Here is a 26,114-nt window from a genome sequence, read left to right on the forward strand (position 1 = left end):
TGTACTATGCCCCCATAGGTATCTTCCTCCTTCCCTTCCCCTCCCCAGTTACTTTGTTTCTTTTTATATATAGCTTGTATAAATCAGTATATGAACTTGTCACCCCAGATAGAATGTAAACTTCTTAAAAACAGGTTCTCTCACTTTTTTTTCTTTGTTTCTCTAATGCCTAGCACAGTGCCTGGTGTATACTAGGTACTAAAAATAGACTCATCTGATAAGTCATGGTCCCTGCCATCATAGGACTTGTGGTTTGGATGGGATAAGACACAAATACAGATAGCTCTAATATACAATATTGCTTGATCAGTGCATTAGAGAAGTGAGAAACAGACTGCTCTGAGAGGTCTCAAGTGGGGAAAGTCATTACTAATATAGAGGATGAGAGAGGAAGAAGAGTGAGTGTCCTTAATTCTTTGAATCTACCTCTGTGTAATTGGGATGTTCCTTCACACACATAGTGTTCTTAGAGGTTTCATGACATATACCACGTTCCAGTTGGGTTTGCCTAATAGCTTCATGCTGAGTAAAGTCTTATATAAAGAAAGAATCATTGATTTTGTGGCAGTTTATGTGCTTATTCACTTTGGAAAGACAAAGTTCAGGAAAACTGACTTTCCTCTACTTTAGCTTTCTGGTTTCATGATATAGATATCTTATCCATCCTGTGGTTACATCCTTGTTTGGTCAGTTAGATCTGGCTGCATGACCACAGATATTGGAACTTTGGGGGCGAGAGGGAGAAATAAGAAGACACACATGATTTTGCCAAAAAAATCACAACATATAAGGTATTGGAGCAGTAAGAGAACAATGTTAGAAGCATAGTTATAGTCCCAACTTCCTTATTTTAAAGTTCAGTTAATCTGTAAGTATTTATTAAGCAACACCTCCTAATAACACTTAAGAGCTGAGTGCTGGTGATAACAGACAAGAGTGAATTGGACCTTGCCCTCAAGCAGCTGCATTCTGTTAGGGGAGACAATGAATACATCAACAAGTATACAGAGATGATATACAAAATGAATACAAGGTGTAGTTTTAGAGGGGGCAGACACTAGAATCTGTAAGATCAGGAGAAACTTCCTATAGAATAAGTGCTTGAGGTCAGTTGAAGTAAACTTGGGATTTCAGGAGGCATGTGGAAAGAAAGGATGCATTCCAGGTCTGGTAGTTTAGCCAGTGCAAAGTCACAGAAATGTCATGTGTGAGCAACAAGCAAGCAGGTTGGTATGACTGGACCATACCAACTTTGGAGGGGATTAATATGTAAGAAAACTGGAAAGGGGTTATGTTGTGAAGAGGTTTAGATACCAAAGAAGTTAATTTTTGATCATATAGGTAATGGATTTAAATGAGGAAAAATTTGAACCAGTAAGACCAAATAGAAGACTCCTGTAATAGTTGGAAGAAGATATATTCAGAACTTTGAAGTAAGGTAGTAGTTGTGTGGGCAGAGAAGAGGGTATCTCTGAGAAAGAATGTGGAGATAGAAATGATAAGATTTTGGCAGTTCTGAAGAGAATGAGGCTACTACTTGCCTTTTCACTGGTTTTAGCTGTGAATTTTTTTAATAGAGGAAAAAAGCCAGCAAAGTTTATCTGTGTCTATACATATGTAAAATGTGTATATGTCTACACACAGACACAAACACCCTGACTTCTGCAGGAGCAACTGGGAATGGGAAGGAAAAGGTATCTTCTCATATCTCTTCTTTGGAACTAAGCTTTTTTTATAATTTGTCAGCATTCAGTTTCTGTTGATTTGTGTTGGTGATGGTTAACATTCACGTTGTTATGACTGGTGTATATATTGTTTTTCTGACTCCCATTACTTCACTTTCTATCATTTTATTTGTCTTCCTATAAGCTTCTTTGTATTCATCATACGCATAATAATATTTCATTATATCTATGTACGACAATTTGTTTAGCCGTTTCCCAGTCAATGGGCATCTATTTTGTTTGCAGTTCTTTGCTACCACAGAAAAGTGCTACTATAAATATATTTAGGTGTTTATGGAACCTTTTTTGTGACCTCTTTGGGGCATATGCCAATCAGTGGAATTTCTAGGTCAAAAAATACGGATCTTATAGTCCCTTTAGGTGAATAATTCCAAGATGCTTTCTTGAACGGTTATGACATTTTATAGTCCCATCAACAATGCATTAGTGTTCCCGTCTTTCTATAACCCTCCAGCATTCACTATTCCCCCTCTGCCCACCCCAGTTCTTTTGTTTCCTTTGCCAGTTAGCTGAGTGTGAGGTGAAACTCCATAGTTATTTTGATTTATATTTCTCTTTTTAGTGATTTGGATCATTCTCACATGTGGTTGTTAATCAGTTATAGTTCTTTTGAGAACTGTTTGTTCATACTCTTTGACTACTCTTTGGGGATGTGACTTTTGGTCTGCTGTTCAAGTTTTAAAAGTGTCAGATGGTCAAAATTGGGTCTAAAAATCAAGATTTGGTTCAACATCAACCCTCTCCTAGAATAACACTAACAAGTAGTGTCATGTGTATGAGGCATATTACAACTCAACTGTTCTCAAAGTTCTTTTATGTATCTGATAAACATCAGAGGTCACTACTTAAAAGGCAGCTGTTTCTGGAATGTATAAGCATCTTCATATTCAGAAGTAGCATTTGGGGGTGGGTTGGGGTGGGGTATGGCCCATATTGCTTTTAGCAGAAACTAAAAGATATCTTATGCGGTCCAGATTTATTTCTGCTTTATTTTGTAGTTTTTTGTCTCTACATCTTGTTTGGTCTATTAAATCAAGGGTTCTTAATCTTTTTTGTGTCATGGACCCAGACTCTTTTGGCAGTCTAGTGAGACCTATGAACCACTTTTCAGAATATTGTTTTTAAATACATAAAATAAAACAAAGAGGATTCTTTTTATTTTTTAAAGCAGTTGGGGTTAAGTAACTTGCTCAAGGTTACACGGCCAGTTATATCTGGGTATGGTGCTACGTATCTGAGCCCAGATTCGATCCCAGGTCATCCTGACTCTCAGGCCAGTGCTCTTACTCACTGCCGCCACCTGGCTGCCCATGACAAATAGGATTCTTACAAAGAAGACCATTTGTGTTTAAAAAGTTATTTTAAAAAATATATTTTTTGAAAAACAAGGTTATAAGAACCCAAGTTAAGAAACTTTGTACACAATAGTAGATCCTTTAATCATATCTTCTTGTTCATCTCTTTCTCCCATTTAATTCTATTCAATTTGACAAACATTTATTGAGCACATACTATGTTCCAGGAGCTCTTTGAGGTACTGAAGACAGAAAAATTAAATAGTCCATGTTCTCAAAGAACCTTAATTTTACTTTGGGTAGGGGGAGGAGAGGATACAACATATCCTGGAAGAAGTATAGGGAGTTGATGATGATGATATCAGGGGCCCCTCCCCATCTCATCCACCTCCCCTGCCCAAATCAATGATGAGATTACAGGGTAGTGAGGCTTTGTTTTGGACTTGGATTGCATTTCCTTATGAAGGGGATAAAATACACATTTGTTCCATTGGGGAAGAACTGATTGACTGGGACTATTTGGGGATGGAATTGGCTTTGTGTGATGGACCTCCAAAAAAGGAACTGTTTGCAGAGTTGAGTCTTATCTGTTAGATCCTGAGAATCCAGGTAGTACAAGTAATAAAATCCTTGTTTTATGGATAAAACTAATTGAGATGAAATTATGTCTGAAGCCACACAACTACCAAGTGGCAGCCATCATTGGAATCCATACTTTCCAATTCTGTGTGCAAGGAAAAGCAAGAAATATTTCTTAAACCCTTGCTCTGTGCCAGTTAGTGTGCTGCTAAGTGCTCTGGGGATACAAACACAAGCAAAAGGAAAGACAATCTTTTCCCTCAAGGATCTTACATTCTTTTGAGAGAAGACAACTTGCCCAAGGGAGCTGAAAAGGGGTAGGAGGCTTAGGGCATAGTATTTACTAAATTTTTTTTGTGCTATTTTTGGAGGGGAAGACTTTGAATTTGATACTTAATAACATTGTTTCTGTGGAGAAATCACAGCAGCTACCCTGAGCCTCTGTTTCTTCATCTGCAAAATGATAGTGATGTTGCTATCCATCTTAAATCATTAGGGTGGCTTATTTGATGTATATTGATTTCTTCTACATTCCCCTTAGTCTCATCTCTTTTCTTCACAGTTCTCTTTGCCTTCTCTCTCCTAAATGATGCATTTAAAAAATCATGGGCCAGCTAAAGTGAGTGGTGACCATGGCGCGACTTGAAGAGAGACGGTTCATCTCAGAACCAGCTCTTCAGCTTGGCCTCCTTGGTACCATTCACTGTTGGATCATCAGAGTCACTGAGCAACGTGAGCCCAGGCCTGTTTCTTTTTTTCAGCTTTGTAACCCTAGGACCTTGTACAGTGCTTTACCCATAGTAGATGCTTAGTAAATGTTTTGTGGAATTGAATTTTTGAATAGCCTTGAGACAATAAGTACAGTGGAAAGAAAAGTAATAGGTGGCATAGTGTTTAGAGTGCCATGCTTGAAATTAGTAAGACTCATCATGTTGAGATCTGGCTTCAGCCACTAATAGCTGTGAGACCCTGGGTGAGTCACTTAACCCTGCCTTGCCTTAACTCCTCGTGTGTAAAAGGAGCCGGAGGAGGAAATGGCAAACGATTCTAGTCTTTTTGCCAAGAAAACCCCAAATGAGGTCATGAAGAGTTGTGCACCACCGAAAAACTACTAAACAGCTACATTTACAAAATAGTAAAATTGTAACATTCCTTTTTGGATTCTTACTCTCTAGAGAAAAAAAAACTGGAGGAGAGTGATTTTTGTGACTAGATCCTGATGTGACTCAGATCTTGAAATACGGATCTTTGGATCAGAAATTTAGATATAAGAGAGCTCTGAGACCCAGCTCCTTCAGTTTTCTAATTTAATAAATGAGGAAACTGAGGCCCAGGGAGGCTCACTGACTTTGCCACGGTCATATTAAGTGCCTGCTGTGTGCCAGCATTATGCTAAACACCCTTATGATTATTACCTCAGTTGATCATTACAAGGATCCTTGTGAGGTAGGTACTATTATTATCCCCATTTTACTATTGAGGAAACTTGAGGAAGATAGGTTTCAGGGGTGGGGAGCCTGAAGCCTCCAGGCCACTTGTGGCCCTCTAGGTCCTCAGGTTTGGCCCTTTGACTGAATCCAGTCTTCACAAAACAAATCCTTTTATTAAGGGGATTTGTTCTTTAAGGTTTGGATTCAAAGGGTCACACTTGAAGACCTACAAGGTCACCTGTGGCCTCCAGGCCACAGGTTACTCACCCTGGTTAAGTGATTTGCCAATAGTCACACATAGCTAGAAAGTATCTGAGGCTGGTTTTGTACTCTTCCTGACCCCAGACCCATCCTTCTTTCCATTAAGCCACCTAACTGCCTATTATAAAACAAAGGTAGTGTCAGAAGTAGAATTTGAACTCAGGTCCTCAGATTCCAGATTCACTGCTTTTTCTACTGTACCAAATGTAGAATTTTCTGTATTCAACCAGTTCATGATTAGTGAATGATTTGCAAGATGTTTAATTTACTGTATTGCTTCTTGGGAGGAAATAGAAGTTGTAGCTATCTCTTTTTGTGGCTCGCAAGAAGGCTTGTATTTTACTGGAAACGCTCAGCTCTCTGGACTTTTACCTTCTGCTTTATTCAGCCCTATGGATTGTTCAATTTTATTTGGTGTTGCAAAATCCCTACTGAAGAAGATAGATGATTGTTTCAGAGCCCTTTGGCAAGGGGTGTTTGCTTTGACAGTCATGCTGGTTTTCTTAATGTTTCTCACACATGATACTCTTTATCTTCTGTCTCTGCACAAAGTTTAGCTCAAGCTTCATTTTCCACACAAAGCCTTTTCAGATGTCCTCCCTACCCCATGCTAGGGTCCATACGTTGTCTTTATTTTGTACATTCACATATATACACAAATGCACACACGTGTTGACCTCTTCCCTCCCAATAGAATAATCGCTTCTTGTGGGCAGAGGATATTTCTTTTCTGTGTTTGTAATCCCCAGCGCCTAATATATAGAGCCTGACTCATGGTAGGTACACAATGCCTATGGATTACTTGAGTTGTTTAATAAACCTAATAATCTTTTGATATATTTTAATGTGATTTATATCCACATGATGCATTTTCTATAAGTGATTGCTTAGGAAATCTATTTCTTCTCTGCCTCATATCATTTTTTCCCCAGTGTCCAGATTGTCACCCCCATACACCTCTTGTCTACTACTAACACCTCGGGTTCCATGAGATGCAGCTGCTTAGACTGTACATTTTCCCTAAGAGAACCTGACTCCTTAATACTTGCATCAACCAAATAGACTTTGTGATGATTATTAGGAACTTTTGCCCATTTCCTGGCAGATAAGATATTTTCCGTTGTTTACAGCCATGATTTAGACTCCAATAGTTTGAGAAGCACTTCTGCCCGCCTTTGCTGTGAAAGACCCCTGAAGGCTGAAGTTGCTCCCTATCTATTCTTGGTAGACATGGGAACAGCTGTCCCTTTTTCTTGTGCAAGCTATCCTCACCCTATCAACTCTCTGGATCTCCTTTTAACCAGCTGGGTGCCTAACAGTTCTTTCTTGGGGTCTATTCAGTCATGGGTCTTCCTGCTGTGAATGACTAAAACATATCCAGGGAGGTGGCAGTTTGTAAGATGGGGACACCTGTTTTCTAGCAATTGGTCTGAGGTCATCAAGCTAATATTTTCAGGAAAGCTTTCGGCACAGTTACTTAATATTGTGTTGGACCATATGATTTCTCAGTCTCTTCCCTAGGGTGATTTCATTCACAAAGGAGCACCTGTGAAAAGAGGCTTCTTTGGATTATGGGCTCGAGTTGACTAATGAGATGGTAGACTTTCTTGTTCTTTCCCTCTGCTCACTTCCTGCATCTAAAACTTGTGGAACAGCTTCTCGTTATAATTATAAGCAGTCATTCTTGAATAATAGCCTCTATGTTCTCCAAAACACAGGTACTAAAATGCATAGATTATTTTTACTCTAAACATAAGAAAACTGTCAAATCCCTGTGCAAAGTACTAAAACTTTTCTACTCTCCTAATTATGATCATTCTGATAGCAAAGAGCTCCAACTATATATGTACCAAGTTATATATATTTTTAAAATTATAATTTGCTCATTAAAAAAATATTCTTGATCCAATGGAAACTTTTCCCCCCTCCTTCTTTTAGAATAGAGTTGCATTGGGAGGAATTATGAGGATATAGATGTTAACAGAGGGTGTCTCAGGAGAAATCAGGTCCAGTTGCTTGTTGGTTTGCTTGTTTTTTGCAGATAAGCAGATGAAAACTTAGGGAGGCAGAGTAATTTGCCCACGGTCACATGGAGAGTAGCAGAGCTAGTATTTGAACTCCTATCTTTCCACTCCAGATTCAACCCATTCTTTCCTTTGCACTGCCTACTTTTGAGGCAGATTTCAGAGGCATCTACTCCATCTACTCTTATTTGAGTAAAAGTAATTAAGTAAGTCTCCTACCCACCAAGTGGGCCCATCTAGCCTTAAGACCTGTAGTGAGGGGAAAACCTCTACCTTGAAAGGCAACCCAATCTATTTTTGGATCACTCTAATAAGAAATTTTTCTTTATATCAAGTCTAAATTTGTATCCTTTTAGCTTTTTTTTTTATTGTACCTACCTAAGTTCTGTGGGTTTTGGGCCAAGCAGGGCATGTCTGTTCGTTCTTCTACTTGATAGACCTTAGAAGGTCTTATATCCCTTCCCCCATGTCTTCTTTTTCAGTTCCAGGAATTTAGATACTTCTAACTCTTAGACTGTCTGCACACATTTCTGATAAATTGTTATGGCTTTGCATTGTTTCAAACTGTGATGCAGAGCAAAGCTAAAAGCAAAACCAAGATGCTAGAGACACTGCTGTCTTCAGTTTTCATTACCACACTCCTCAACTTCTCAAGTCTTTATCATTTTCCTTTAGGTGGAAAATTTAAATTTTTTCAATTTAAAAGCAAATTTAAAACTTTTACTTAAAAAAACTTTTACTTTAAAATCAGCCATGAGGCATGGTTTTTATTTGACTGAAATGACTGCTGTAAAACTAAAAGTTAGTTTGTTCCTTTTGAACTCATGAGAACAAAATTAAATATATCATCATTATAAAACAGTACATTCATTTATGTACGCTGTTCTTTATCAGAATAGCAGATTAAATAAAATTGAATCCTTGGACAAAATAAACGTATTTAGTTTATTTTAACTCACCTAATTACTCCATAATTTTTTTATATGAACTTTTAGGACTTACTACCAGGTTGGTGAGCAATAGATTTTAGTAATGTTTTTTTTAAAACATCTCAGTTTTAATGCTTTGTTTTCTTTCCCTCAGACCTTCTGAAATACAAAACAGTTTTTGCAGTGCTTTTGTATCATGTTACTGTACTCTTTATTTTATAGAGAAAAAATACAGAAATTTATATATAAACACATACATACACATGTAATTTATTATTTTATACTGAGGGAAAAATTACAGAAAAAATTAGTTCCAGCATGCTAATGACTTACTCAGAGTCATTCAGTGATGGGAACACTTGGATATAATGCAGGACTGGGGCAGGACTTAAGATCCAGTTCCTAACCTGAGTGTTTTAGCATCCTTAATGAGATTAGTGAATAACTTGAAAATAACTAAATTCCAGGTGTTAAAGCTTATTCGTGTCATTCAGTAAGTAGTAGTTTATGAATTATCTTATGCTTTATTGGTTTTGATTTGTTACTTATTTTCTAATGGGAAATGCATATGGGCTGGGGACAATCCAAGTGTTGCCAGAGGATCCTGATTTTTTCAACTCCTGATGGCATTTGCAATTATCCTGCAGTTCAGAAGCAAGTTTAGCACCGAGTTAGCAAAAATAATGAAGTTAAAACCTGATGTAGTTTGTAACACTTGGTGAAAGCTCTTTAGTTAGGGCTCTTTAAGGACTGAAACAATTATTACTTATAATTATTTCCTTTTGTGACTCATTTATTAGTGAACCAGGTTTATATGCATAGCAGGATTTCCAGTAGTACATCAACGGGTGCTAGGTTACCCTAGTGCTTCAGTTTCTTAGGCTTCTAATGATCTTTGATGTAGCATATTGCTTAGGAGAACTGGCCGGTGTTGGGTTTGGTTCTTTTACTAGGAGTTGTCTTTCCTTATAGAACCTGAATGAAGAAGAGGAAAAACAATTCACAGATTAAGAAGTTTTATGTGGCCATTGCCTTTATTACTTCAGATCATTTTACTAATCTTCATTGTCAGAAAACCAGTTTAGGATCGTGCTGTCCTTTTGAACAAAGTGAAATAGATGTTTTGTAATCTTATGTAATTCACCTAGAAAATTGGTTCCTGTCTTTTGAGTTTTGGATAAACTTTTTTATTGGATAAGCTGTTTTATTGTGTTTAATGGCTTTTTTTTTCAACTAAGTTACTTTATGGCTATTAAGATAGACAGATATTTTGGCCTTCATCTGTTTGGTTCATCCAACCTGGTGACCCCATTCACTGTAGGAACTGGTATTCTTTATATGACAGTGAGTAGTCTCTGACTCTTTCTTATAAACTCTCTTTAATCTTAAATATTATGAACATGCTAATTCCTTTGGGCATCTTCACAGATTTCTCTTGCTTGTGATGTGATAATGTGAAAGCTTCAGTAGTTGAGGCACTTTTTTTTTTCCTCCTATAAAGTTACATGTTCTTTCATCCGTGCAGCCCTGGCAAGTCTGAACAGGACTTCAAAAGCTGATTAAAAAACCAGCGGGCATGATGTGTTTTACTTTTCAATCAGACGATTGCTTGTTGGCCAGGGGAAACACTCAGGTTCTTACTGTTTGTGTTTCAGTTGGTAGCAGGTACATTAATACCCTAAGCTTGGAGTCTGCTCCTGAATTTCCTTCACTTGATTTCATCTGAGTTTAATAATAATATTAGTAATAATAAGATGATAGCAGCTAGCATTCATACAGTGCTTTAGGGTTTGCAAAGTGTTTTCCTAAATGTTATCTCATTTGATCCTTACAGCAACCCTGGGAGGGGCTGTGAGGAAACTGAGGCTGACAGGTTAAATGACTTGCCCAGGGTCATGCAGCTAATAAGTGTTAGAGATTGGATTTGAACTTGGGTCTTCATGACACCAAGACCAGCTCTTTGTCCTCTGTACTAACTAGCTGCTTTATTTATTTTAAGTGTAGTTTTACAGTAGGAATTTTAGCAATAGCTAAATAGCATATCAGGTGCAAAAGAATTAAGAAGAGTGGGTGAATGACGTCATTCTACTGGCCAAGGAAACCCATGATAAAGCAGAATGAGAGGGAGGACTGGGAGAAGACACTTTTTATTACAGGGCTGCAGCTTAGTGCTCAAGTGACCAAGCTTCCAGGAGGCTCTCCAGGAGAGGCCAAACTGTCATCAGGGAGTTCAGAGGTCAGACAACTGGTACACAAGAAAGCATAGTGCAGATGAAGTGCTTAGAATATTTGAAGAGAGCAACATTCGTTTTGCTTGAGTAGTCTCTGAAAAGACTTCATGGGTGGTCCCTGATCAGGACTTTGAATGAAGAAAATTTCAACCAGTCTAATGGTTGAAAGAAAGAGAGGGAGGGTAGAGTAAAATGATAGAATAGCAACTAGTCCTGTTTGACAGGAGCATTACATGCACAATAATGTCAACTCAGTTAACACCTTAGTTTTAAAAGTGCTTTTCTCACCACAACCCTATGAGGGAAGAAGTAGATGTTTATTATGACTCCCATTATACAGATGAGGAAACTGAGGTTGACAGGTGAAATGACTTGCTCATGGTTTTGCATGTAGTATTTCAATTGAAACTTGAATCCAGGTCATCCCACCTTCTGTGTGAGTTCTCTACCAGTTACTTAGAGCTGCTTCTTGTTTAATACCTTAAATTAGGCAAATGATACAAATTGCATCTGTGACTAATACTCAGATCTCTTCTCCTTTGAAAAGTTTTATGTTCTGGGGTGTTATTGATCTAATACTTGGATGTATTTCAAGGACTTCTTTTGAGAAACCCAGATCCTAGCTTCAGTGGGTAATATGGAAAAGGGAATATCAGCCTTTTCCTCTACCCTTGGAATCTTTTAAGATTCCACTAGAGAAGACCATTTAGAACCTCAAAAGAACTCACTCACCAGCTAAAAACTATTAAGTTGACATGTCTGTGAAGCAAGCCCTTTGAAAGTTGTGTTACCATGTAGACACCTACCCTAATTAATGTTGTTCAAAACCCAGACATTTTGTAGTTATGTTCTTAATGGCTGAATCACCATCGCAGCACGGTCAGTCCTGTTCCCAATTTGCACAACCTTTGCTTCTTTTGGTTGAGCTTTGATCCCACAGACCTAAATCTTTTCCTGCAAATAGAATCTTGGTGTCCTAAGATTTAAACTGGAAGGGGTCATTTAGCCTGATTACTTTCTTTTTACAGATGTGTTTTCCTATAGCACTGTGGTATTTGTCCTTAGTCCCTTTCAATCCTCACCTTTTATTATAGTCACTTCACTTGTGCTGTGCCATTTCATGCCTTATCTCTCTGGTAGAGTGTAAGCTTCTTGCAGGCAAAGAATTTTCTCCTTTTGTCTTTGTTCCATCCTTGCCCCTCATTGTACCAGTCTTTCTCTAAGTTTATAGGTTTATAAGAAAAAAAATATCAAACCCCACCTTAGATTTATGGTTTTAAACTTGATTCCATTCAGTTGTATTTGTTTTAGGATTCTTTTTGTTGGTAATTCATTTTATTCTAATTTGCTTTTTCTGTTATATATTTCAGTGTTCTGGGTCATGAAACTTAATCCACAACAAGCTCCGTTATATGTAAGTAAAACAAAACAGTTTTCTTTTAATTTTGAATTAACTATAAAAGTGTTATAAGTGCTTTTAATTTCATACAGAGAAACATTTTGATTAATCATTAATCTTTTAAAATAATTATTTTATAGTAAATAAAGTTCTTATTGATCATTAAATGTTTATATTTGTATTTTTTGCCATCTACACGAATAATATGACTCAAATTTAACTAAATCGAATTCAACAGGAATAAATTGAGTATTCCATAAATAGGACTGCCTTAATACATCTAGGGCCCACCGGAGCTTATCTGGGGAGGGTGTACCAAAAATACATATGTTAAAAAGTTGAAGAACTTTGTGAAGGTACTGTTAGTTAATGCAGTTAATCCCTATTCTTTTGCTCCTGTATTTCTGTTAAAAAAAAGGCAGAATTCCTTCCTCCTCACCCCAATTTGCCTGTATATGGTTATTATCAAAGTAAAGTTATCTTTTACCACTAGATGGTGTAGCAATATTGGTAAGAGTAGGGCAGAAGCTAAGGTCAAGGCAGGAAAAGGTAAAGGTATATGCTTTTTTCTGCTATTAGATTAGTGAAATTCATGGTGGTAAGAGTAAGTGCTGTCACTGGTGAAATATAAGATTAAGTTGTACAGACACTCCACATGGAAGGTGAGCCAAGGGGAATTTGAAGTGAGTCAAAAATGTTTTGGGGGAGGATTTAGATGAGAAAAGGAGGAAGAATATTCCAGACAAAAGGAACAAACAACATTGCAAAGCAAATAAGCATAGTAGTATGGAAGATGGCAAAGATTTGGTTTGGCTGGAATAAGACTTTATGGTAAAGAAGGATAGGTAATAAGAATGGATGAAGGGGAGCTGGATCTTAAAGCATTTTAAATTCAAGGCAGAGGAATCTGGGCCAATTGTAAAGGTAGTGGGAAGTTACTGAAGGTTTTGACTTGATGGATGACTTGGTGAAAATGATGTTTTAGCAATGTAAAGGGCGACTTAGAGAGAGTAACTAGAGTCAGGAACCAGTTATGAAACTACTGTAATTATCCAGATGTTATAGATTCGTAGAATTTTAGGACTAGAAGAGTCCTTAGAGAGGTCATGTAGGCCAGTCATCTTATTCTACAAACAAGGGAATTAAGATCTAAGAACACTTTGCCAATATCATATAACTAACAGTAGAATTCCAACTCATTGATTGCTAGTCATGAAATTACATTTAATGTGTTTAAAAACTTTATTAAATTTTCTTCTTAAATGTTTTGTTGTGGTTGGGATATAAATGCATTAGAAATTGATTCTGAAGAGCTGTTTAAGGAAGGCATTATATATGAGTTGGTTGCTAAGGGGCAAAATACCTGAAAGGTCAGTTTAGAAAATATCTCCTTTCTGATTGGATAGAGATATCGAACTAAAAACTTCAACTTTTGCTGCATGTGGGGGTGGGGAAGCAAAGTAGTAAAGGTAGAAATTTTCTGTAAAATTAGATCTATTCCTGTAATTATTTAGGAATATAGAGGGAATATTCTTATTACAGGAGGGAAGCTTCTGGTAAGCAAAATAGAGGCCTAAGAAACATATGTGGTAGGAGCTTTTGAAAATTGGAGCCACAAACTTAAACATAAAATGATAATAATGTTAGGTGATAAAGGACCATATTTAATATAAAGGACAATAGTAGTCATAGGTAACAATTGAAATAAAAGATGGAAGGTGTGGATCCAAAGGCGAGAGACTATTTGTTTTCTTTTGTAAAAAGTTAATGAAAATAATGGTGAAGGAAAACCTTCACCCAGCCCTCCACCCCACATGTACCCTGAAATAGCTTAATTTGATTGTTCACCTAACAAGAAATGGTTAGCTTTTATCCAGAAGGTTCTCTTAAAAATTGAACTTTTTGTTTGAGCTAGATGAGGACAGAGTTTGCCACAATTACCATGCATTTTTCATTGCAGAGGTTTTGCCAAATACAACCATCAATGCAACTAAAGTATGGGAAGCAACATTTTTTACTCAGAAAATAAAATCTAAGACATCAGTTGCTATCTTGGTGTTTCTGCTCTAAACTTTTTTTAAAATTCAGTTGTTTTTGGTTTTTTTTGCCTTTTGGAGGGCAATTGGGGTTACGTAACTTGCCCAAGGTTACGTGGCTAGTTTTTTTTGTGTGGGTGTTAAGTGCATGAGGCCAGAACCGAACTTGGGTCCTCCTGACTCTGAGGCTGGCGCTTTACTCACTGTGCCACCTAGCCGCCCCTCAGTTTTATTTTCTCTTCTGAATTCTTTCCCTCTTACTTTTCCCTTGACTCCTATTGAGAAAGCATAAAAAACAAAACACATTACAAATTTGTATAGTCAAGCAGAATAAATTGTCCCATTAATCATATCCAAAAGAAAATTAAAAAGCTTAATCTGCCCTCTGAGCCTATCACTTCTCTCTGGAAGTAGGAAACATGTTTCATCATAAATTCTTTGAAATTGTAGTTGGTCATTGTGCTGGTCAGAGTTCCTAAGGCTTTCATAGTTATTTGTCTTTATTATCATTGCATAAATTGTCCTCTTGGTTCTGCTTATTTCACCTTACATCTGTCTGTTCATGCAAGTCTTCCCAGGTTTCTCTGAAAGCATCCCCTTCATCATTTCTTACATGGGGCCCCTTCATCTATCACTTTCATATTCCATCATTTTTCATTCATTTTCCAATTATTTTCTGCCACAAAAGGAACTACGGTAAATATTTTGCATATCTGGGTCCTTTTCTTTTTTTTGATGTTTTTGGGGCATAGACATAGTAGTGGTATGACTGAATCAGAGAATTTTTGTTGTTACTTAGAGTTGTTTGAATTTTTATTCGTTTAATCATTTAGAGCATTTGATTGTTGATAGTTTGAACTTCTTTCTCTGAAACTTTCCTGTTCATTTCTGTGACCTTTTGTTATTTGGAGAATGGCTCTTAACCTTGTAAATGTGACTCAGTTCTCTGTGTCAGAGCTGTTTTAAAGGAAGAATGGGTAGGACTTAACCATGGATTACATGTAAGGAGTGATGGAGAAGGACATGTCAAAGATGATGACACCCCAGCCACCTCCACAGTGCCCTATATCCACTCTGACCAGCACCCCACCTCTGAATCTTATGGACTTCTTCCCTTGGACATTGACTTCTGATAGGTGAGCTTTCACCTTATTTTGCCAGGATCAGGCTGCCAGGACACTTCCTTATCGTCTACACACTTTCTCCTACTCTCCCCCTTTTCTCACTTCTCCTTATTTGTTGTCTTCACCCCCTTAGGATGTAAGCTCCTCAAAGTCAGGGGCTGTTTTGCTTGCTTATATTTGTATATTTGTATCCCTAGTGCCTGGAGCATAGTAAATGCCTAATAATAATAATAAAATGCCTTATCTATCTACCTATCCATCTCTTTGGGAGATGGGAAGCACCTGGGCCAGGAGCATAGAGATGGGAAATCAAAGGAAAAGACAAGGTCAACATTTGTTCTCCAAATAGAAGGGCAGTTGATACATGGCCTGAAAAGAACTCAACAAGCTCAGTGAGTGACAAAGCTGCATGTGAAATGTCAGGAGAGGCATACGATGCAAGATCACCTTGAGCCCGTGTCCAGCGGAGGGTATCCAGGATGGTCTTGTGAGAAGCTCCAGTGGTTTACACATCACTAGACTGAACTTTTGCCAGTTTAAAGGGTGAGACTCCTGAGTTAGTAGTCACTTAATCACTGAGTTGGATCAGGGATGCTGAAGAGTTCCAAGTGTCTTATAGGGGGATCTAGAATCTTATTTATCTGGAACTGGTTGGTCTCCTACTTGCTGTGCCACAGGAAAGGAGGTGCCAGTCAGAGAGGTTGAATCAGAGATGATTGTTTATGATCTGCCAGGTTTCTTAAATGGGAGGAGAAAGTTTGAAAATGTTTAGGGCATACAGAGACTGTCTGAGAAAGATTAGGTCAGAAAAACCTGTTTTCTCAGTCTGTAACAGTTGCAGAAATAAAATAGGAGGGATTTCAGAAGGAAATGCTGAATATGGTTTTAGAGAGGTTAACTTGCAGGTGATGATATAATATAAATTATTTTTATTATTATCTTTTGTTCTCATATCTCCTTCATTTTCCAATATATATATACCTCTATCTAGAGAGTCATCCCTAGTAATAGAATAAAAAAGAAGGAACTAAAAAAAGAGCAATTCAGCAAAACTAATCAATATGTTAATGAATGTGTGACAGACAGTATATGAAGAATTCTACCGATGATGTTAAATTCAAAGGGAAATGTTTAATATGTATTTGGATGTAAGGGCCTTGGGCTTAGGGAAGAGGGTTGAGCTTTAGGAGTCAAAGAAGAAATTTAGGAGTCATCTGCATGTAAAGCTGTGAGCCAGGATGAATTGTCTGAGAGGAAAGATATAGAAAGAAAAGGATAAGGGGGGGGATGTTAATTGGAAGGATCAGGGGAAAATGCAAAGTGGTTGCAGATATTGAAGGAGAAATAGGAAAGATCCTGGTGTTTGATATGTGTGTGTATATGTGGTTTTTCTGGGAGACTTTTCTGCTTTTGTTTTTTTCTTTGTGATGAACTTGTATATTCTTTGAAATAAAAGTAACAGCTAATTTTTCTGTAGTTACGTAATTTGTTGTGTTTGTGTTCATGTTGGGAATGGCCACTGGAGAAGAAATGTGTAGTTATCTTCATTATGAGACTTCCTTGCTCCTTGACTTGCTTAGAGTAGATCTGATTCCTTACATCATTAATGAGATCTTCCTATAAACCTTTGTGCTACAGATCATCTGAGTCCCAAGAGTGAGAACCGGAACTAGGTTGTTATTTTTGTTAATCGTTAGACACAGGTATGTTGGACTATCTATTGCATGGGAGAAAAAAATAGTCCCTTTCAGTCACCTTTTCAGCCTAAAATAGGATGAAACTTGAAACTGCTGTAACTCCAAAGGAAATTCTTTGGAATGAAGTACAGTTTTCTTTAGGTCTGCTGACTTGTGTCCATTAAGCTCCTGATCAAAGCACGGAGTAATAAAAAGGTTCTCTAAGCTTAGATAGCCCATTGTTGTGGCATATCTTGGAGGCAAAAAAGCACCCATTGTCAATATTTGTTATTGCTTCATTTAAGTTTCTAATAATCATACATTTACCACTACTCAGTTTTCATTATCTCCTCACCCAGATGACTTCCCTAAAGATAAGGACTTAAAATTTTTAGAAAAAAAATGATGATTTTTAGAAAAAAAAAAAAAACACCGACAAAAACAAAACAAAACAACTCATAGATAATGTGTATGCATCCAACTGGGTATATAAATGTTAGCAATGATATTTAAATTGAGAATATTAACCAGAATGATTGTCATAATAATGTTATCATATGGGAGCTTTCATCATCACATTTTCCAAATATTTATTAGGTACTTTGTAAAGCCTATAATATCCTATTAAATTAGGTAAAGGTATTGGGTGTAATCCTCCTTTTGGAGATATTCCCAGAGAGATAAATAACTCACTTAGCCATTAAATCAGTGGGAAGGTGAGCTGGAAATGGAGGCTGGATCTCTTGAGTCTAGTATTGTTAGTTCTCATCCCAGTGGAACACATAGCCTGCACCATCAGTAAATCACATGACTCCTGATATTTTTATTTACATAGTACTTACTCCTTTTGACTTTCAAGCTTCATGCAATTCAGATGAAAGCATGACCTTAAAAAAAGAGACCTGCCTGATAGAGGTTAAAGAGGTAGGCCAGGATAGGAGAGGATGGTATTTTAAAAACAAATTGCCACCCACTGGCCTAGCAATCTGACACTGAGCAACAGTAAATAAATCCTCCTACAGACTGACAGCTGAAAAGGAAGCTAAGTTTTCAGTCTTCCTACTAGGAGGAAGATTGTGTAAAAGGTACAAGCCCTCAAACTTTTGGAATTGTATCAGGCAACAGCTGTCAGTCTAAACTTTGGGAATTGCAGTGGGAAATGGAAGGGAGGGTGTGAAATGGAGAGATTGTTTGATTAAGCATTAGGAGGCCCTATGAAATTCGTAAGCCTAGATGAGTCATTTACACTGTCCTTGCCTTTCTCTCCTTTTTTGTAAAACAGTAGCATTTGTATCACTTCACATGAGTGCTGTACAGATAAGGAACAGAATGTGCATAGGGCCATGAGTATCTTGCAGAAAACATAGGGTTACTATTTAAGGTTCCACGTAAGTGAGAAAGGAGGTATGATAGTATGCAAGTAGTATCTTTTCTGTTGCAAATCTGATAATAGTTTTTTTTAATGTTTTATTAACTTCTGATTTACATCATTCGTTTCCGCCAGATTTTCAGTTACAAATTTTCTCCCCGTTTTTCCCCTACCCACTACCCCAAAATAGCAGTTCCATAGGATATCCCCTCCTCCAATCTCCTCTCTTCCATATTTTCTCACATACCCCTTTCGACTTTACCAGTGGACTTCTATGCCTCAGTGCCTGTATATCTTATTTCCCAATTACATGTAAGATGGTATTAATAATAGTATATATATGTATATATATATATATGCACATATACACACACACATACACATACATATTTGAATATTTGATTTTAAAACTTTCAGTTCCAGATTCATTCCCTTCCTTCCTTGTCACCCACCCTTACTGGGAAGATAAGCAGTTCAGTATAGGTTGTACATGTGTGGCTAATGCAAATAACATAGTAGATATATTGTAAAAGACTGACTATATTTCCCTCCCTCCTATCCCACCTCCCACTTGTTCTATTTTCTACTTTGATCCCGTCCCTTTTCAAAAGTGGATGCTTCCAACTTCCCTCCCCCCAGCCTGCCCTCCCCTTCCATCATCCTTCCCCCACTACTCTCCTGGAGGGTGAGATACCCTATTTAGTGTGTATTTCACTCCCTCCTCAAGCCAGATTCAATGGGAATAAGGTTGACTCATTCCCTTTTGCCTTCCTATTCTTCCCCTCCATTGTAACCATTTTCTCTTGACTCTTCTGTATGAGATAGTTTACCCCAATCTGTCTCTCCCCATCTCCTCATTATATTCCTCTCACCTCTTAATTTCACCTTTTAAGTATCATCCCTTCCTGTTAAATTGGTCCTGTGCCCTCTATGTATACCTGTAAGTATATATACACACATTCACATATGTATTCATATGCCCATATACCCTCATATATAGACATATGTATATATTTCTAATCCCTTCAACTACTGAGAAAAGTTTCATAAGTTACAATTATTGTTTTTCCATGTAGGAATGTTAATAGTTCAACTTTGATAAGTTCCTTATGATTTCTTTTCCCTGTTTACCTTCTCATGCTTCTCTTGCTTCTTGTATCTGAATGTCAGATTTTCTGTTCAACTCTGGTTTTTTCAGCAAGCATGCTTGAAAGTCCTCTATTCCACTGAATGACCATATTTTCCCCTGAAACATGATACTCAGTTTTGCTGGGTAGGTGACTCTTGGTTTTAATCCCAGCTCCTTTGCCCTCCGGAATATCATATTCCAAGCCCTTCCATCCCTCAGTGTAGAAGCTGCCAGATCCTGGGTTATCCTGATTGTGTTTCCACAATATTCAAATTGTTTCTTCCTGGCTGCTTATAAAATTCTCTCCTTAATCTGGGAATTCCGGAACCTGGCTATAATATTCCTAGGAGTTTTCTTTTTGGGATCTTTTTCAGGAGGTGATCGGTGGATTCTTTCAACCTCTATTTTGCCCTCTGGTACTGAAACATCAGGGCAGTTTTCTTTGAGAACTTCCTGGAGGATGATTTCTAGGTTCTTACTCTGGTCATGGCTTTCAGGTAGTCCAATAATTTTTAAATTATCTTTCCTGGATCTATTTTCCAGGTCAGTGGTTTTTCCCATGAGATATTTTACATTGCCTTCTATTCTTTCATTTGTTTGGATCTGTTTAACAGCATCTTGATTTCTCACAAAGTCATTCGCTTCCATTTGCTCCAATCTAATTCTGAAGCAATGATTCTCCTCATTGAGCTTTTGAGATTCTTTTTCCATCTGGCAAATTAGGCTTTTTAAGGCATTCTCCTCATTGCCTTTTTGAGCCTCCTTTGCCATTGAGTCAGTCTGTTTTTTAAGGTATTATTTTCCTCAGTCAGGCTGTTGACTCTCATTTCATAATTTTCTTGCATTGTTCTCATTTCTCTTCCCAATTTTTCCTCCACTTCTCTTATCTGCTTCTTAAGGTCCTCTATGGCCTGTAACCAGCTTGTATTTTCCTTTGAAGCTTTTGGTGCAGGAGTTCTGACTTCACTGTTTTCCTCCTGTTCCATGCCTTGCTCCTTCTTGTCCCCAAAATAGGAGTGTAATGTTGGAATCTTCTGTCTGCTTTGTTTCCTTTGCCTGCTCATTTTGCCACTCAATTACTTGACTTTTGGGCTTTTTGCCACAGTAGGACTCTGCCACCAGACAGGGGAGCTTTCGTCCCAAATGCTGGGGTTTTCTCAGCTGCCAGAGGTATTAGATGGGTGCCTTCTCCGAGGTCTCCACACACTCTGGCAAGCTGGACACACACCCCAGGACCTCCAGCCTAGACTGCAATCCAGATCCAAGAAGGTTAAAGCAAGAGCGATTACACCTCAGACTGGTGCTTGGTCCCCCTACACTCTGCAGGCCAGGAGCTGAAACTGCCACATGGCACTGACTGGCTGTGCCAGCGTCTCAGAGGCTTCTCGCCCAGGGTGTAAAAGCCACACACTCCCACTTACTGGTCCCAAAGTCCAGACTGCACTGACCTCTCACTTTGTCCTTCGCATCTATGTGTTGATAAATCTGGAAATGGCTACAGCTGCTGCTGATCTGGAGTCCCTCTGGCTGCAGCTGGTCAGGCCTGCCCTGGGGCTAAAGCCTGGGCATGGGGCTGGGCTTGGCTCCCAGAGTGATGGGCTGGATTCCTGCCGGCCTGATGGGCTGTCCTCAGCGGGAAGTTAGCTTCTCTTTGTCATTTTGTGGGTTCTGCAGCTCCAAAGTTTGTTTAGAGTCCCCTTTCTACATGGATTGGGGAAGGTGGAAGCCGGAGCTGCTGGAAGGTCGTGCTTCTACTCCGCCATCTTGGCTCCGCCCCCTCGATAATAGCTTTACTAACCTAATTCATCTCGTGTACCTCCTCTTTGCACTCATGATTTATTATATATAAGCCAATAGTCTTTTTAGACCACTTATTTGACCTAGATCAGCAATACTTAAGAGTGTATCTGTTGAGCTAAATACAGTTTTTCTAATCTTATACTAGATTCACCCCTTGTACTCTCAGACTCCATGATCCAGTGATATTAGCCTCTCTGCTGTTAATTCAACAAGATATGCCATCTTCAAATTGAACATTTTCACTGCCAGAAATTCTCTCCCAACTGGCTTCCCTGGACTCATTCCTTCAAGCATCAGCTAAAATCATACCTTCTAGAGAAACCTTTCCTAGTCCACCATACTTGTTTTGCCTTCCTTCTGTGGATTATTTTGAACTTTCCCTTGTATCTATCTTGTTTATATGTAGTTGTTCACTTGTCTTCCCCCATTAGACTGAATTCCTTGAAACTAGGGACTCACCTTTTTTTGTATCCTCAGCACCTGGCACACAGTAAGTTTTTGATTGACTGTGAATCCAATAGGATCACAGAGTTCTGGATTTTGAAGGAACTTGACATCTTGACATTTCTTTATTACAGAAGAGAAATTAGGTCCCAGAGAAGTTATAAGGTGTTCAGGGTTATATAGGTAGTGTCAGATCTGAAACTTGCATCTTGGCAAAGTACTGGTGTTAAGAGTTAGAGGACCTATGTTCAGATCCTGACTTTGATACTTATTACCCATGTGTCTGTGAGCCTGTCACTCAACCTCTCTCAGCCTTGGTTTCCTTCATTATATGAGAGAGTTGGATTAGAAGGCCTCTGAGGTCACTTCTGACTCCAATTATGTGACTTTAAGGTCATTTCTCTTTCTGTAGGTCTTAAAAACCTAGAGTTTCCAAATTAGATCATGTTTATCATTAACAGTACCCATAGTGGTCTTATATAGATAGCTGTTGGTTAATAATGAGTGTTAACTCTGTGGCCAATTTATTAAGGATACCACAAATCTAGTTAATTTGGATTTGACAGTCTGCAAAATAACACACGTAGAAGATATTACAGTAATAGACAACTAGAAGAGAAAGATTATCAAGTCTTATATCGTTTTCTATACTAGCAAAACTATATCAGGAAATCTCAGAATTGACTTATTCCCCAAATTAAAATTTCTTCAAAGCCAATGACAGTTGTGAGCCAAAATTCTTCTGAAGATTCAAGGCAAGTGTATTTTTTTGGGGGGGTGTTATCTTTCACTAGGTTATTTAATGATGTGTTGGCTATCCATCTTTTCCCCTCACATTTTTAGAATGTGACTTAACTTCTTTTCTGATCATACATTTTATTTTTTAATTATTTATTTTTGACATTAAAAAAATGTTTTTTGAGTTCCAAATTCTCTTCTTCCCTCCAGTCCCCTCTCCCACCCATTGAGAAGTGAAGGAATATATCGGTTATACATGTGAAATCATGTAAGACATATCCATTTTAACCATGTTGCAAAAAGCAAGGAAAATTTTTTTAAAAAATATAATACAGGGCAGATAGGTGGCGCAGTAAATAGAGCGCTGGCCCTGCATTCAGGAGGACCTGAGTTCAAATCCAGCCTCAGACACTTAACACTTATTAGCCGTGTGATCTTGGGCAAGTCACTTAACCCCAATTGCCCTCCCCTCATCCCTCCTCCCCCCAAAAAAAGCAAAAAAAAAAAAATTCCAATCTGTACTCAGAGTTCATCAGTTCTCTCTCTGGAGGTAGATAGCATTTTTCATAATGAGTCTTTTGGGATTGTCTTGGATCATTGTATTCATCAGAATAGCCAGATTCTTCACAGTTAATCAGCATTACATGCTCTTACTACCGGTATGTACAGTGTTCTTGTTCAGCTTGTTTCACTTTGCATCAGTTCATGTAAGTCTTCCCAGCTTTTTTGAAACCATTCTGCTCACATTTCTTATAGTACAATAGTAGTCTACCAAAATCATATACCACAACTTGTTTAGCCATTCCTCAGTTGATGGGCATCCCTTTAATTTCCAAATCTTTGCCACCACAAAAAGAGGTTCTATAACTTTTTTTGTACATATAAGTCCTTTTCAAGGCAATGCTCTAACATGATTAATGGCAGCACACATGACAGTAATCATCATCTGACGGGTGTCAGGCACACATGTAGGTGATAGGCACAGGCAGATTTATTATGTTTTCAAGGCATCAGTGTCTCTTTTGTGTCCTTGATTAGATTAAAATTTTATATGCCATTTTACATAGCTAGTTATTTTAAGTATATGGATTATCTACAAATTACCTATGAGTTATAAAATTATATAATTCTTTGCTATTCTGTGTTTACAACAACCCTTTTCCCAACCTTTCACAGAATAATTTCTTTTGTTCAATTCAGTCTTGAATGTATTTTAGTGACTTCACTGACTAATGAATACAGAGAAATCTTAAATTGGAATACCTTAGATGCTGGATGCCTTTTTTTAAAGGATGTCACATAATTGAGGATTCATTTCCTCTCATAGGAGCTAGAGTTCTATTTCATACCAAATAATTTATAAAGACTGGATCAGCTCATCCATTGAATTGAGGATTCAAGAGAGAGCAAATAAACATACTTGATCAGAATTAAATTTATTTCACTTAGAATTTTGTGTTTTCTTTGTGCATTAGAGTATGGTGATGATGATAGCTACCATTTCTATGAAGCTTTAAGGTTTGCAAAGTGCTTATTATGTGTGTGATCCCATGGTAATTTTATGAGGTAGGGGATATTATCTCCATCTTACAGATGAATAAACTGAAGAGAGAAAGCTTAAATCACTTGCTGAGCTCACACAGTTACTAAAGGACTGAAACAGAATTTGAACTCATGTCTTCTGGATGCCAAGTCCATTCTAACCACAGTACCACCTAGATGCCTATGTAGAGACACCTTGGCTATGTGATTTAGAAGTCCTCTTATGAATATAATAGTGTCACTGTCAATCAAAGCTTTTCCAGTCTCCTTAAGCCTTCCCACACTACCACCTGCTCTCCAGTGATACTGGTTTCTTGAACTGGTTCCCCTTGACTGCTGTTCCTCCAAAAAGACGTTTCCATTTCCTGAATCAGGACATTTTCATTGCCTGTGTGACATGCCTGGAATATTTTCCTTCCTGGTCTCTGCTTCCTGGCTTCCTTCTTTTATAGAAAGTCTTTCCTGATCCTCTTTAATTCAGGTACCTTCCATCTGTGAATTATTTCCAATTTATCCTGCATACAGCTTGTTTGTATGTAATTATTTGCATGTCTCCCACATTAGACTGACAGACTCACTTTCTCATCACCACATTTGAAAATCAATCAACAAGCATTTATAAAGCATTTAATATCTTCTACATACTGCGCCTGGTGCTGAGAATAGAAGTACAAAGAATGCAACAGTCCTTACTTGCAAGGAGCACTTATATTCTAATTGGGAAGACGGTCATTACAGAACAAAAGTATATGCCATAAATATGAAGTTGATCAATACAGGTATGTGCACAGTAGTTAAATGCGAGGTGGTTTGGGAGGGAGGATAGTAAAAATCATGTGTACAGCAACTCCTAGTTCATTAACTCAGTATTGACTCAAAACAATTCAACCTCAGTGAATATTCTAATGGTACAGGTAATGTCCCATGAATGTTCCAACTGGATTTGAGCCTATGTTATAGAGAATTGAAAGGAAGTCAGTCTGGTGTTCAGAATTAGTTCTGAACTTCTGTTTAAGGAGGTGCAAGGGAAGGAAGAAGAGATGGACAAAAATGGTCAAAAGCTATGCAAAATCTTATTTTTATTTGCAGAAATTTTATGTTTGAATTTCTGGGTATAATTTGACTTCGTGGAAGCTAAAAACCCAGAAATGTATGCCAACATCAGAGTTTGGCATCATCCCCTCACTTCAGAGAAAGCATGCATTCAATACAAAAAGGATTAGGGTTTTCTCATTCTATGCTTTGGTGTGGGATTCCCTAGAGAAGCTGAACTGATGGTCTTATGCATTTGGTTCAGTATTTAAAGTTAGCTCTCCTGAGATAGCTTTATCTTTCCTGTGATCTTTTAAGTGAATCACCTGCTGTCTTGTTAACAATAAGCTCTAATGGATTCTTTTCTAACATTTTCAAACTTGGTGGTTCCTTCCAGTAGTTGAAGTGCACAGCTGCAGTCATGGGACTGGGTAACTTTTATGCCAGAGGAGATAAGGAAGTCAAGTGTTCCTCAATATAGCTTGGTGGAACTTAAGCATGGTGTGACATAATTAAAGCCAATGTTTGAACAGCTTCTGGGTTAAGTAGCAATCAGATCAGAGTGACTGTTAGCACTTAGTTTATGAAAGACAGGGTGTTCCATTTCAGAATGTGTCTATAGTGTGCTATAGAGATGAGGAAGTTTCAAGTAACTGATCCTCCACCTCTTTCCTCTTAAATACATTGGGAAGATGTCCATTACTGCCTTTTAGATAATTTATGAATAGAGCTGTATATCTGGAGAAATTGGAAATCTTGGCCATTAGTTTGACTATATATCTGGCATCTATCCTTTAGCACAGAACTGAGGATTATTATTTCAGCAGTTTGGGGGTATACTCAGAAAGAGAATCTTTAGAATTTTAGAATGGAAAGGGACCCTACAGCAACAAGTATTTTATTAAGGTAAAGGGACTGACTTGCTGAAGTTCAGAGAGAAACTGAACTAGAACCCAGGTCCTAAAATGGAGTGCCATTGCAATATTCACAGCACTGACGGCAACTATGAATAAGCTGGCATAGTTCTGAATCAAAATATAACAGGCTCTTCATATATAAGACAGAAGCAAAACATTTATCCAGAGAGCAGAAAGCCCAATCTCAGCACCAGAAAACTGAATCCATCATAGCAAAAAAGAAGTAAATACAGCATAACACAGCAGGGAGGCACACCATACCTAGCTGTCCCCTTGCCTACATCCTCTCCTTCTTCCAGTTCTAATTGCTCTGACTCCCAGCTTCCTCCTGGCTTTGCTCTACCTCCTTCCAGGACAGGTTTCATGTGATTACATTCCACCTTTTAAGGGGCAGGGAAGATCTTCACCAACCCT

The 26,114-nt window shown here is 38.0% G+C and overlaps 1 protein-coding gene across 6 annotated transcripts in view; it reads left to right on the forward strand.

The window, feature by feature from the left end:
* AKAP13 (A-kinase anchoring protein 13) overlaps positions 1–26,114 on the forward strand; it is a 399,825-nt gene that overhangs the window by 107,995 nt on the left and 265,716 nt on the right. For all 6 annotated transcript variants that reach the window (XR_011170310.1, XM_069098536.1, XM_069098533.1 and 3 more), the window contains one exon: positions 11,865–11,908. Coding sequence is in view for 5 of the 6 variants with exons in the window: in XM_069098536.1 (XP_068954637.1) it covers positions 11,876–11,908 (33 nt within the window). In the remaining variant the exon portion in view is untranslated. The remainder of the gene's footprint in view (positions 1–11,864; positions 11,909–26,114) is intronic.

Source organism: Petaurus breviceps, unplaced genomic scaffold (assembly GCF_028583685.1).
Source record: "Petaurus breviceps papuanus isolate PSGF00001 unplaced genomic scaffold, PetGlider_PUasm1.0 37, whole genome shotgun sequence".
In the NCBI taxonomy this organism is placed as follows: Eukaryota; Metazoa; Chordata; class Mammalia; order Diprotodontia; family Petauridae; genus Petaurus; species Petaurus breviceps.